Consider the following 15232-nt stretch of genomic DNA (forward strand, 5'->3'; position numbering starts at 1 on the left):
TGGGATACACAACAGAGAAAGGTAGAGGAGAGTTAGCTCTCGATGGGATACACAACAGAGAAAGGAAGAGGAGAGTTAGCTCTCGATGGGATACACAACAGAGAAAGGAAGAGGAGAGTTAGCTCTCGATGGGATACACAACAGAGAAAGGTAGAGGAGAGTTAGCTCTCGATGGGATACACAACAGAGAAAGGAAGAGGAGAGTTAGCTCTCGATGGGATACACAACAGAGAAAGGAAGAGGAGAGTTAGCTCTCGATAGGAGAAACAACAGAGAAAGGGAGAGGAGAGTTAGCTCTCGATGGGATACACAACAGAGAAAGGGAGAGGAGAGTTAGCTCTCGATGGGATACACAACAGAGAAAGGAAGAGGAGAGTTAGCTCTCGATAGGAGAAACAACAGAGAAAGGGAGAGGAGAGTTAGCTCTCGATGGGATAAACAACAGAGAAAGGGAGAGTTAGCTCTCGATGGGATATACAACAGAGAAAGGTAGAGGAGTTAGCTCTCGATGGGATATACAACAGAGAAAGGTAGAGGAGAGTTAGCTCTCGATGGGAGAAACAACAGAGAAAGGTAGAGGAGAGTTAGCTCTCGATGGGATAAACAACAGAGAAAGGGAGAGGAGAGTTAGCTCTCGATGGGAGAAACAACAGAGAAAGGGAGACGAGAGTTAGCTCTCGATGGGATACACAACAGAGAAAGGAAGAGGAGAGTTAGCTCTCGATGGGAGAAACAACAGAGAAAGGTAGAGGAGAGTTAGCTCTCGATGGGATAAACAACAGAGAAAGGGAGAGGAGAGTTAGCTCTCGATGGGATACACAACAGAGAAAGGAAGAGGAGAGTTAGCTCTCGATGGGAGAAACAACAGAGAAAGGGAGAGGAGAGTTAGCTCTCGATGGGATACACAACAGAGAAAAGGAGAGGAGAGTTAGCTCTCGATGGGATACACAACAGAGAAAGGAAGAGGAGAGTTAGCTCTCGATAGGAGAAACAACAGAGAAAGGGAGAGGAGAGTTAGCTCTCGATGGGATAAACAACAGAGAAAGGGAGAGTTAGCTCTCGATGGGATATACAACAGAGAAAGGTAGAGGAGAGTTAGCTCTCGATGGGAGAAACAACAGAGAAAGGTAGAGGAGAGTTAGCTCTCGATGGGAGAAACAACAGAGAAAGGTAGAGGAGAGTTAGCTCTCGATGGGATAAACAACAGAGAAAGGTAGAGGAGAGTTAGCTCTCGATGGGATAAACAACAGAGAAAGGGAGGAGAGTTAGCTCTCGATGGGAGAAACAACAGAGAAAGGGAGAGGAGAGTTAGCTCTCGATGGGAGAAACAACAGAGAAAGGTAGAGGAGAGTTAGCTCTCGATGGGATAAACAACAGAGAAAGGGAGGAGAGTTAGCTCTCGATGGGAGAAACAACAGAGAAAGGGAGAGGAGAGTTAGCTCTCGATGGGAGAAACAACAGAGAAAGGGAGAGGAGAGTTAGCTCTCGATGGGAGAAACAACAGAGAAAGGGAGAGGAGAGTTAGCTCTCGATGGGAGAAACAACAGAGAAAGGGAGAGGAGAGTTATCTCTGTTATGGACTAAACAGAAACACACCTTTCTTATTTGATTGCTGACTCACTATTGCAACAGTGTTGGCAAAAACAAAGATGTTTAAGGACTGTTTTGCAACATGGTTCTATGGCTGCCACATGGCAGGCCATTGTCTCAACTTCACCCTAATTTCATGCAGTGAAGGAATTCTAGAGCAGCCCCTCGCTGCAATTACATCAAAACACAATCCCTTGTTTTTCTTGGCAACGGGTCAACCGTTACCCAGAAGGCCCCAGTCACTCTGGAGTTAATACTCCTAGAAAAGGGCACTTGAGGATTTCTAAGAAAAAGCTTTTGTTAACCGTTTCATGGCCAGGCCATGGCTGAAATGAATGAGATACTGGATCTTAGGCTGCAGAGAATTTGTAGAGAAGGAGCATAAGTCAGTCTCCTGTCTCCTGTTGTGTTGTGGTCCGAGTCTCAGCAGACCTCTACTGTCTCCTGTTGTGGTCCGAGTCTCAGCAGACCTCTACTGTCTCCTGTTGTGGTCCGAGTCTCAGCAGACCTCTACTGTCTCCTGTTGTGGTTCGAGTCTCAGCGGACCTCTACTGTCTCCTGTTGTGGTCCGAGTCTCAGCAGATCTCTACTGTCTCCTGTTGTGGTCCGAGTCTCAGCAGACCTCTACTGTCTCCTGTTGTGGTCAGAGTCTCAGCAGACCTCTACTGTCTCCTGTGTGGTCCGAGTCTCAGCAGATCTCTACTGTCTCCTGTTGTGGTCCGAGTCTCAGTAGACCTCTACTGTCTCCTGTTGTGTTGTGGTCTGAGTCTCAGCAGACCTCTACTGTCTCCTGTTGTGGTCAGAGTCTCAGCAGACCTCTACTGTCTCCTGTTGTGGTTCGAGTCTCAGCGGACCTCTACTGTCTCCTGTTGTGGTCAGAGTCTCAGCAGACCTCTACTGTCTCCTGTTGTGGTCAGAGTCTCAGCAGACCTCTACTGTCTCCTGTTGTGGTCAGAGTCTCAGCAGACCTCTACTGTCTCCTGTTGTGGTCCGAGTCTCAGCAGACCTCTACTGTCTCCTGTTGTGGTCCGAGTCTCAGCAGACCTCTACTGTCTCCTGTTGTGGTCCGAGTCTCAGCAGACCTCTACTGTCTCCTGTTGTGGTCCGAGTCTCAGCAGACCTCTACTGTCTCCTGTTGTGGTCCGAGTCTCAGCAGACCTCTACTGTCTCCTGTTGTGGTCCGAGTCTCAGCAGACCTCTACTGTCTCCTGTTGTGGTTTGAGTCTCAACAGACCTCTACTGTCTCCTGTTGTGGTCCGAGTCTCAGCAGACCTCTACTGTCTCCTGTTGTGGTCCGAGTCTCAGCAGACCTCTACTGTCTCCTGTTGTGGTCCGAGTCTCAGCAGACCTCTACTGTCTCCCGTTGTGGTCCGAGTCTCAGCAGACCTCTACTGTCTCCCGTTGTGGTCCGAGTCTCAGCGGACCTCTACTGTCTCCCGTTGTGGTCCGAGTCTCAGCGGACCTCTACTGTCTCCCGTTGTGGTCCGAGTCTCAGCGGACCTCTACTGTCTCCCGTTGTGGTCCGAGTCTCAGCGGACCTCTACTGTCTCCCGTTGTGGTCCGAGTCTCAGCAGACCTCTACTGTCTCCCGTTGTGGTCCGAGTCTCAGCAGACCTCTACTGTCTCCCGTTGTGGTCCGAGTCTCAGCAGACCTCTACTGTCTCCCGTTGTGGTCCGAGTCTCAGCAGACCTCTACTGTCTCCTGTTGTGGTCCGAGTCTCAGCAGACCTCTACTGTCTCCCGTTGTGGTCCGAGTCTCAGCAGACCTCTACTGTCTCCCGTTGTGGTCCGAGTCTCAGCAGACCTCTACTGTCTCCCGTTGTGGTCCGAGTCTCAGACCTCTATTGTCTCCCGTTGTGGTCCGAGTCTCAGCAGACCTCTACTGTCTCCCGTTGTGGTCCGAGTCTCAGCAGACCTCTACTGTCTCCCGTTGTGGTCCGAGTCTCAGCAGACCTCTACTGTCTCCCGTTGTGGTCCGAGTCTCAGCAGACCTCTACTGTCTCCCGTTGTGGTCCGAGTCTCAGCAGACCTCTACTGTCTCCCGTTGTGGTCCGAGTCTCAGCAGACCTCTACTGTCTCCTGTTGTGGTCCGAGTCTCAGCAGACCTCTACTGTCTCCTATTGTGGTCCGAGTCTCAGACCTCTACTGTCTCCTGTTGTGGTCCGAGTCTCAGCAGACCTCCACTGTCTCCTGTTGTGGTCCGAGTCTCAGCAGACCTCTACTGTCTCCTGTTGTGGTCTGAGTCTCAGCAGACCTCTACTGTCTCCTGTTGTCGTCCGAGTCTCAGACCTCTACTGTCTCCTGTTGTGGTGTTATGGTCTGATTATATGTATTACATAACTGTGGTTGCCATGACGGAGATGTTCTGCCTCATTCATATTATAAATGACCTCAACTCTCTGGCAACGTTAGACCAACATTATAAACTGACGCTCTAGCAACATTAGACCAACATTATAAACTGCCGCTCTAGCAACGTCAGAACAACATTATAAACTGAAGCTCTAGCAACGTCAGAACAACATTATAAACTGACGCTCTAGCAACGTCAGAACAACATTATAAACTGACGCTCTAGCAACGTCAGAACAACATTATAAACTGACGCTCTAGCAACGTCAGAACAACATTATAAACTGACGCTCTAGCAACGTCAGAACAACATTATAAACTGACGCTCTAGCAACGTCAGAACAACATTATAAACTGACGCTCTAGCAACGTCAGAACAACATTATAAACTGACGCTCTAGCAACGTCAGAACAACATTATAAACTGACGCTCTAGCAACGTCAGAACAACATTATAAACTGACGCTCTAGCAACGTCAGAACAACATTATAAACTGACGCTCTAGCAACGTCAGAACAACATTATAAACTGACGCTCTAGCAACGTCAGACCAACATTATAAACTGACGCTCTAGCAACGTCAGACCAACATTATAAACTGACGCTCTAGCAACGTCAGACCAACATTATAAACTGACGCTCTAGCAACGTCAGATCAACATTATAAACTGACGCTCTAGCAACGTCAGACCAACATTATAAACTGACGCTCTAGCAACGTTAGACCAACATTATAAACTGACGCTCTAGCAACGTTAGACCAACATTATAAACTGACGCTCTAGCAACGTCAGACCAACATTATAAACTGACGCTCTAGCAACGTCAGAACAACATTATAAACTGACGCTCTAGCAACGTCAGAACAACATTATAAACTGACGCTCTAGCAACGTTAGACCAACATTATAAACTGACGCGCTAGCAACGTTAGACCAACATTATAAACTGACGCTCTAGCAACATTAGACCAACATTATAAACTGACGCTCTAGCAACGTTAGACCAACATTATAAACTGACGCTCTAGCAACGTTAGACGTAACATTTGGAAGCAGTGAGTCAACTCTCTCTGTCATCATCTCCTTCCAAAGGTCCCCATAGAATGAGAGTTTATGGGCCACTTCAAGAGCTGTGACTCGCTTTTAGTGCCATACCGAGTGGATAGCCACTGTTAAGAGGCAGCAACATGTGATCAATGTGAGTCAGAGACTGTTTTATCACAGAGGAAAGGCAGGCAGTAAAACACAAGGCTTCAGTCAGAGCCTGTTTTATCACAGAGGAAAGGCAGGTAGTAAAACACAAGGCTTCAGTCAGAGCCTGTTTTTACCACAGAGGAAAGGCAGGCAGTAAAACACAAGGCTTCAGTCAGAGCCTGTTTTACCACAGAGGAAAGGCAGGCAGTAAACACAAGGCTTCAGACTGCCTGACCAACATGGCTTATATAAGATGCATCAACAACCATGCAGAGAGAACAGCATTTAGTGTTGCATAACTGACTGCCTGTGTCCAGAATATCACCCTATTCCCAATGTAGTGCACTACGTTTGAACAGGGCCCATAGGTCTATGGTCTAAAGTAGTGCACTACATACAATCCCCTGGCTGCACAGATCCGTTAATACTGCATCAGCTTGATTTCTATGGGATGGAGCCAGCTCTGCTCTCGACTTAGAGACGAGGAGAGGAGAGGAGAAAGGGAGGGGAAGAGGGAGAGAGGAGATGAGAGGAGAGGAGAAAGGGAGAGGAAGAGGGAGAGAGAGGAGATGAGAGGAGATGAGAAAGGGAGGGGAAGAGGGAGAGAAGAGATGAGAGGAGATGAGAAAGGGGAGAGGAAGAGGGAGAGAGAAGAGATGAGAGGAGAGGAGAAAGGGAGAGGAAGAGGGAGAGAGAAGAGATGAGAGGAGATGAGAAAGGGGAGAGGAAGAGGGAGAGAGAAGAGATGAGAGGAGAGGAGAGGAGAAAGGGAGGGGAAGAGGGAGAGAGGAGATGAGAGGAGAGGAGAAAGGGAGAGGAAGGGGGAGAGAGAAGAGATGAGAGGAGATGAGAAAGGGAGGGGAAGAGGGAGAGAGAAGAGATGAGAGGAGATGAGAAAGGGGAGAGGGGAGGAACAAAGCACATGTTTTTACGGTGATAAAATGTGACAGAAGTGATACTATATCTTCCATATCGAAAACAGCTTTTTATTTATTATTTACTAAAGTTAATTTAGCTACGGCTCCTTCGTCTTAGTTCACTTCTCTCCTCCCCCTTTCTTCCTCTCTCCGTTCCCGTCCCTCACTCCTTCCCCTGGTTTCTCTCCTCTCCTCACCCTGCCCCTCTCTTCCACATCTCTCCTCTCCCCTCCCTCCCTCCCTCACTCCTTCCCCTGCCCCCTTTCCTCACCCTGCCCCCTCACTAATTTCCTTGGTCCCTCTCCCTTCCTCCCCCACATCCCACCTCCCCTCCCCATTGTTTAGGTCAGTGCTCTCTACTCCCAGCTGGCAGTGGAGTGTGTGTACCGTGGTGCGTGTGATGGTATGTGTGTGAGTGTTTGTGTGTTACATACCTTCATCCCAGCTGCAGCTGCGGGACCACTGGGGTCGACAGCCTGGATATGGCAGGGCTTACTGCCCCGCACCACGAAGCCCCAGCCCACCGCGTCCCCCACGATCTGAGGAGGCAGTCAAGTCAAAATGTATTTAAAAGAGCAAAGTAGAGATCTAGAAAACAACAGGATTGGTGTGATTAAAAAGGCTGGCGCCGTGCTACAGGGGCCGGGCACGCCGTGCTACAGGGGCCGTGCTACAGGGGCCGTGCTACAGGGGCCGTGCTACAGGGGCCGGGCACCCCGTGCTACAGGGGCCGTGCTACAGGGGCCGTGCTACAGGGGCCGGGCACCCCGTGCTACAGGGGCCGTGCTACAGGGGCCGTGCTACAGGGGCCGTGCTACAGGGGCCGGGCACCCCGTGCTACAGGCGCCGTGCTACAGGGGCCGTGCTACAGGGGCCGGGCACCCCGTGCTACAGGGGCCGTGCTACAGGGGCCGTGCTACAGGGGCCGTGCTACAGGGGCCGTGCTACAGGGGCCGGGCACCCCGTGCTACAGGCGCCGTGCTACAGGGGCCGTGCTACAGGGGCCGTGCTACAGGGGCCGGGCTACAGGGGCCGGGCGCCGCGCTACAGGGGCATGACATGAGATGCAACGACAGTGTTGTAGGAGGATTTTGATGTTTCAACATTCTCTAAAATGTATCTGTCAGGAACTGTAATGTTTTTTATGCAGAAGTAACATGAAGTGTTGTTTTTAACTGTGTGTTGTGTGTTGTGTGTGTTCATGTATATTACTATCCTCGTGGATACTGGAATTCCCCAAAAGTAGGGGACATTTCCTACACCCCCACGAGGACAGAGGCTATTTTAGGGTTAGGAGGTAGGTTTACAGTAAAGATTAGGGAAAAATAGGATTTTGAAAGGAAATACATTTTTTGTTCCCCACAAGGATAGTAAAACACTGTATGCTGTGTGTGTGTCTGGTGTGTGTGTGTGTGTGTGGTGTGTTTGCGCGTGCTGTATCATAGCCCTTATCAGAGCTCTCACGAGGCTTCTAAGAATCTACTCAGACATTCCATTCCAGAACACAAGAGGGTCATCTAAGGCAGAGCCCAGAGCCAATCCAGTCAGTCTCTTAGGAGTGATGATGTGTCCCACCCAGTCTAACATCAACTGGTATCAGTAGTGTATTCAGCCCGATTCCCTGGTGAATATCAGACCCAGTAAGGAGGACAATCGTCTGTGGATCAGACCATGCAGGCCAGAGTGGTTTCCACAGTTTGTGTTTACTGTGTGTGGGATGTGGCCATGCCATCTTCGGGTGACAGAAGAATGTTTGTGGTTTAGGGTGGCAAAGGGAGGGTATAATTACTGGAAACTTACCAGTAAACTACCATTATTTTTGGTAACTTTCAAGGATTTATAAAAATATAAAAAAATATCACAGTTGTGTGTTATTTCTGGTCCTCTCTGTGTCCTTATCACATGTAAAATATATAAAATAATCAAATAAGTGTTATAAAATAAAATGACAAAGCTGTAAAACATCCTAAATATAACCATCAACTTAGTGAATACCATTGGTGTTTAATATAAGAGTTTCAGCATGAAATATCCTTTATATTTATTGATTATATATTTGTTGTAAATGTTCTGCCGCCAACCTGGTGTCAGTTGTGATGAAAGACAAAAGTTGGAAGTTGAGAGTTAATTAAAAAATAATGCCACTGTTGATTAGATGCTTTTTTCATTAATTAGGCAATTTTCTCTTGAACCATATTTGGTCTATTTTACTAGAAACTCATGGACATAGACATAAAAATGAATACTATATATGAATACACTTTTTAAAGTTAAAGTATAAAATGACCATATATTACAATAGATTGCCAGCGATTACCATAGACTGCCGAAGATTCCGGTAACTTTGGTAAATTACCAGTAGTTTTGCGACCGTAGTCAGTGTTAAAGCTCTGTGTAGGCCAAAACAACAACACAGGAGATCTACAAGTAAGAAGAGCAGGAGAAAGTACCTACACCGACTTCAGAAAGTCTCCACCCCGCTTGAATTATTCAGCATTTAGTTGTGTTACAGCCTGGATTAAACATGAATTATTCAGCATTTAGTTGTGTTACAGCCTGGATTAAACATGAATTATTCAGCGTTTAGGTGTGTTACAGCCTGGATTAAACATGAATTATTCAGCATTTAGTTGTGTTACAGCCTGGATTAAACATGAATTATTCAGCATTTAGTTGTGTTACAGCCTGGATTAAACATGAATTATTCAGCATTTAGTTGTGTTACAGCCTGGATTAAACATGAATTATATTGAGATTTGGCGTCACTGGCCTACACACCATAATGTCAAAGTGGAATTATGTTTTTTTTTATATATATATATATATATATATATATATATATATCTTTTTACAAATGAATAAAAAATGAAAAGCTGAATGGCGTCAATAAGTATTCAACCCCTTTGTTATGGGAAGTTGAAATAAGTCCAGGAGTAAACCTGTACTTTACAAGTAGCATGGACTCACTCTGTGTGCAATAATAGTGTTTAGCCTGCGTTTTGAATGACTACCTCATCTCTGTACCCCACACATACAATTATCTGTAAGGTCCCTCAGTTGAACAGTGAATTTCAAAAACAGATTAAATCACAGGCCAGGGAAAACCGGAGAAGAAAAATGTCCTGTATGTCCTGAATACAAAGCATTATGTTTGGGGCAAATCCAACACCACACGTCACTGAGTACCAACCTCCATATTTTCAAGCATGGTGGTGACTGCATCATGTTATGGGTGTGCTTGTCATCGGCAAGGACTAGGGAGTTTTGTTTTTTTTGGATAAAAATAAACGTTATAGAGCGAAGCACAGGCAACATCCTAGAGGAAAACCTGGTTCAGTCTGCTTTCCAACAGACACTGGGAGATGAATTCACCTTTCAGCAGGACAATAACCTTAAACACAAGGCTAAATATACACTGGAGTTGGTTACCAAGACGACATTGAATGCTCCTGACTGGCCTAGTTACAGTTTGACTTAAATTGGCTTGAAAATCTATGGCAAGACTTGAAAATATCTGTCTAGCAATGATCAACAACTAACTTGACAGAGCTGAAATGGGTAAATATTGTACAATCCAGGTGTGGAAAGCTCTTAGAAACTTACCCAGAAAGACTCACAGCTGTAAATCACTGCCAAAAATGAATTTTTATGTAAATTAGATATTGTTGCATTTAATTTTCAATAAATTAGCAAAAATGTCTAAAAACATATTTTTGCTTTGTCACGATGGGGTATTGTGTGTAGATGGGCGAGAAAAACACTATTTAATCTATTTTGAATTCAGGCTGAAACACAACAACATGTGAATAAGGCAATTATTTCTGAAGGCATTGTATATATATACAGAGTCAGTTTATTACCATATTAACACTGTGCAGGGATACTGGAGTGATGGAGGTAGATATGTAGAGGGGTAAACATACTATATACAGAGTCAGTTTATTACCATATTAACACTGTGCAGGGATACTGGAGTGATGGAGGTAGATATGTAGAGGGGTAAACATACTATATACAGAGTCAGTTTATTACCATATTAACAATGTGCAGGGATACTGGAGTGATAGAGGTAGATATGTAGAGGGGTAAACATACTATATACAGAGTCAGTTCAGTACCATATTAACAATGTGCAGGGATACTGGAGTGATAGAGGTAGATATGTAGAGGGGTAAACATACTATATACAGAGTCAGTTCAGTACCATATTAACACTGTGCAGGGATACTGGAGTGATAGAGGTAGATATGTAGAGGGGTAAACATACTATATACAGGGTCAGTTTATTACCATATTAACACTGTGCAGGGATACTGGAGTGATAGAGGTAGATATGTAGAGGGGTAAACATACTATATACAGGGTCAGTTCAGTACCATACTATATACAGAGTCAGTTTATTACCATATTAACACTGTGCAGGGATACTGGAGTGATAGAGGTAGATATGTAGAGGGGTAAACATACTATATACAGAGTCAGTTCAGTACCATATTAACACTGTGCAGGGATACTGGAGTGATAGAGGTAGATATGTAGAGGGGTAAACATACTATATACAGAGTCAGTTCAGTACCATATTAACACTGTGCAGGGATACTGGAGTGATAGAGGTAGATATGTAGAGGGGTAAACATACTATATACAGAGTCAGTTCAGTACCATATTAACACTGTGCAGGGATACTGGAGTGATAGAGGTAGATATGTAGAGGGGTAAACATACTATATACAGGGTCAGTTTATTACCATATTAACACTGTGCAGGGATACTGGAGTGATAGAGGTAGATATGTAGAGGGGTAAACATACTATATACAGGGTCAGTTCAGTACCATATTAACACTGTGCAGGGATACTGGAGTGATGGAGGTAGATATGTAGAGGGGTAAACATACTATATACAGAGTCAGTTTATTACCATATTAACACTGTGCAGGGATACTGGAGTGATAGAGGTAGATATGTAGAGGGGTAAACATACTATATACAGGGTCAGTTCAGTACCATATTAACACTGTGCAGGGATACTGGAGTGATAGAGGTAGATATGTAGAGGGGTAAACATACTATATACAGGGTCAGTTCAGTACCATATTAACACTGTGCAGGGATACTGGAGTGATAGAGGTAGATATGTAGAGGGGTAAACATACTATATACAGGGTCAGTTCAGTACCATACTATATACAGAGTCAGTTTATTACCATATTAACACTGTGCAGGGATACTGGAGTGATAGAGGTAGATATGTAGAGGGGTAAACATACTATATACAGGGTCAGTTCAGTACCATATTAACACTGTGCAGGGATACTGGAGTGATAGAGGTAGATATGTAGAGGGGTAAACATACTATATACAGGGTCAGTTCAGTACCATACTATATACAGAGTCAGTTTATTACCATATTAACACTGTGCAGGGATACTGGAGTGATAGAGGTAGATATGTAGAGGGGTAAACATACTATATACAGGGTCAGTTCAGTACCATATTAACAATGTGCAGGGATACTGGAGTGATAGAGGTAGATATGTAGAGGGGTAAACATACTATATACAGAGTCAGTTTATTACCATATTAACACTGTGCAGGGATACTGGAGTGATAGAGGTAGATATGTAGAGGGGTAAACATACTATACACAGGGTCAGTTTATTACCATATTAACACTGTGCAGGGATACTGGAGTGATAGAGGTAGATATGTAGAGGGGTAAACATACTATATACAGGGACAATTTATTACCATATTAACACTGTGCAGGGATACTGGAGTGATAGAGGTAGATATGTAGAGGGGTAAACATACTATATACAGGGTCAGTTCAGTACCATATTAACACTGTGCAGGGATACTGGAGTGATAGAGGTAGATATGTAGAGGGGTAAACATACTATATACAGGGTCAGTTCAGTACCATATTAACACTGTGCAGGGATACTGGAGTGATAGAGGTAGATATGTAGAGGGGTAAACATACTATATACAGGGTCAGTTCAGTACCATATTAACACTGTGCAGGGATACTGGAGTGATAGAGGTAGATATGTAGAGGGGTAAACATACTATATACAGAGTCAGTTTATTACCATATTAACACTGTGCAGGGATACTGGAGTGATAGAGGTAGATATGTAGAGGGGTAAACATACTATATACAGGGTCAGTTTATTACCATATTAACACTGTGCAGGGATACTGGAGTGATAGAGGTAGATATGTAGAGGGGTAAACATACTATATACAGAGTCAGTTTATTACCATATTAACACTGTGCAGGGATACTGGAGTGATAGAGGTAGATATGTAGAGGGGTAAACATACTATATACAGGGTCAGTTCAGTACCATATTAACACTGTGCAGGGATACTGGAGTGATAGAGGTAGATATGTAGAGGGGTAAACATACTATATACAGAGTCAGTTTATTACCATATTAACACTGTGCAGGGATACTGGAGTGATAGAGGTAGATATGTAGAGGGGTAAACATACTATATACAGAGTCAGTTTATTACCATATTAACACTGTGCAGGGATACTGGAGTGATAGAGGTAGATATGTAGAGGGGTAAACATACTATATACAGGGTCAGTTCAGTACCATATTAACACTGTGCAGGGATACTGGAGTGATAGAGGTAGATATGTAGAGGGGTAAACATACTATATACAGGGTCAGTTCAGTACCATATTAACACTGTGCAGGGATACTGGAGTGATAGAGGTAGATATGTAGAGGGGTAAACATACTATATACAGGGTCAGTTCAGTACCATATTAACACTGTGCAGGGATACTGGAGTGATAGAGGTAGATATGTAGAGGGGTAAACATACTATATACAGGGTCAATTTATTACCATATTAACACTGTGCAGGGATACTGGAGTGATAGAGGTAGATATGTAGAGGGGTAAACATACTATATACAGGGTCAGTTCAGTACCATATTAACACTGTGCAGGGATACTGGAGTGATAGAGGTAGATATGTAGAGGGGTAAACATACTATATACAGGGTCAGTTCAGTACCATATTAACACTGTGCAGGGATACTGGAGTGATAGAGGTAGATATGTAGAGGGGTAAACATACTATATACAGAGTCAGTTCAGTACCATATTAACACTGTGCAGGGATACTGGAGTGATGGAGGTAGATATGTAGAGGGGTAAACATACTATATACAGAGTCAGTTCAGTACCATATTAACACTGTGCAGGGATACTGGAGTGATAGAGGTAGATATGTAGAGGGGTAAACATACTATATACAGGGTCAGTTCAGTACCATATTAACACTGTGCAGGGATACTGGAGTGATAGAGGTAGATATGTAGAGGGGTAAACATACTATATACAGGGTCAGTTCAGTACCATATTAACACTGTGCAGGGATACTGGAGTGATAGAGGTAGATATGTAGAGGGGTAAACATACTATATACAGAGTCAGTTTATTACCATATTAACAATGTGCAGGGATACTGGAGTGATAGAGGTAGATATGTAGAGGGGTAAACATACTATATACAGGGTCAGTTCAGTACCATACTATACACAGGGTCAGTTCAGTACCATATTAACAATGTGCAGGGACACTGGAGTGATAGAGGTAGATATGTAGAGGGGTAAACATACTATATACAGAGTCAGTTTATTACCATATTAACAATGTGCAGGGATACTGGAGTGATAGAGGTAGATATGTAGAGGGGTAAACATACTATATACAGAGTCAGTTTATTACCATATTAACAATGTGCAGGGATACTGGAGTGATAGAGGTAGATATGTAGAGGGGTAAACATACTATATACAGGGTCAGTTCAGTACCATATTAACACTGTGCAGGGATACTGGAGTGATAGAGGTAGATATGTAGAGGGGTAAACATACTATATACAGGGTCAGTTCAGTACCATACTATACACAGGGTCAGTTCAGTACCATATTAACAATGTGCAGGGACACTGGAGTGATAGAGGTAGATATGTAGAGGGGTAAACATACTATATACAGAGTCAGTTTATTACCATATTAACAATGTGCAGGGATACTGGAGTGATAGAGGTAGATATGTAGAGGGGTAAACATACTATATACAGAGTCAGTTTATTACCATATTAACAATGTGCAGGGATACTGGAGTGATAGAGGTAGATATGTAGAGGGGTAAACATACTATATACAGGGTCAGTTCAGTACCATATTAACAATGTGCAGGGATACTGGAGTGATAGAGGTAGATATGTAGAGGGATAAACATACTATATACAGGGTCAGTTCAGTACCATATTAACAATGTAATGGGAATTCTAACAGTCAATTCTGTTAGCTGTGTATCAGTCTGATGGCTTGGGGATAGAAGCTGTGTATCAGTCTGATGGCTTGGGGATAGAAGCTGTGTATCAGTCTGATGGCTTGGGGACAGAAGCTGTGTATCAGTCTGATGGCTTGGGGATAGAAGCTGTGTATCAGTCTGATGGCTTGGGGATAGAAGCTGTGTATCAGTCTGATGGCTTGGGGATAGAAGCTGTGTATCAGTCTGATGGCTTGGGGACAGAAGCTGTGTTTCAGTCTGATGGCTTGGGGATAGAAGCTGTGTATCAGTCTGATGGCTTGGGGATAGAAGCTGTGTATCAGTCTGATGGCTTGGGGACAGAAGCTGTGTTTCAGTCTGATGGCTTGGGGATAGAAGCTGTGTTTCAGTCTGATGGCTTGGGGATAGAAGCTGTGTTTCAGTCTGATGGCTTGGGGACAGAAGCTGTGTATCAGTCTGATGGCTTGGGGATAGAAGCTGTGTATCAGTCTGATGGCTTGGGGATAGAAGCTGTGTATCAGTCTGATGGCTTGGGGATAGAAGCTGTGTATCAGTCTGATGGCTTGGGGACAGAAGCTGTGTATCAGTCTGATGGCTTGGGGACAGAAGCTGTGTATCAGTCTGATGGCTTGGGGATAGAAGCTGTGTACCAGTCTGATGGCTTGGGGATAGAAGCTGTGTTTCAGTCTGATGGCTTGGGGACAGAAGCTGTGTATCAGTCTGATGGCTTGGGGATAGAAGCTGTGTACCAGTCTGATGGCTTGGGGATAGAAGCTGTGTTTCAGTCTGATGGCTTGGGGACAGAAGCTGTGTATCAGTCTGATGGCTTGGGGATAGAAGCTGTTCA

At 44.4% G+C, this 15232-nt stretch overlaps 1 protein-coding gene across 5 annotated transcripts in view; it reads right to left on the reverse strand.

The window, feature by feature from the left end:
• The window catches only part of LOC129856844 (DEP domain-containing mTOR-interacting protein-like), a 102137-nt gene that overhangs the window by 8123 nt on the left and 78782 nt on the right, over positions 1 to 15232 (reverse strand). For all 5 annotated transcript variants that reach the window (XM_055924564.1, XM_055924563.1, XM_055924562.1 and 2 more), the window contains one exon: positions 6491 to 6595. In XM_055924564.1, coding sequence (XP_055780539.1) covers positions 6491 to 6595 — 105 coding nt within the window. The remainder of the gene's footprint in view (positions 1 to 6490; positions 6596 to 15232) is intronic.

The sequence above is a fragment of the Salvelinus fontinalis genome, chromosome 6, assembly GCF_029448725.1.
Source record: "Salvelinus fontinalis isolate EN_2023a chromosome 6, ASM2944872v1, whole genome shotgun sequence".
Classification (NCBI taxonomy): Eukaryota; Metazoa; Chordata; class Actinopteri; order Salmoniformes; family Salmonidae; genus Salvelinus; species Salvelinus fontinalis.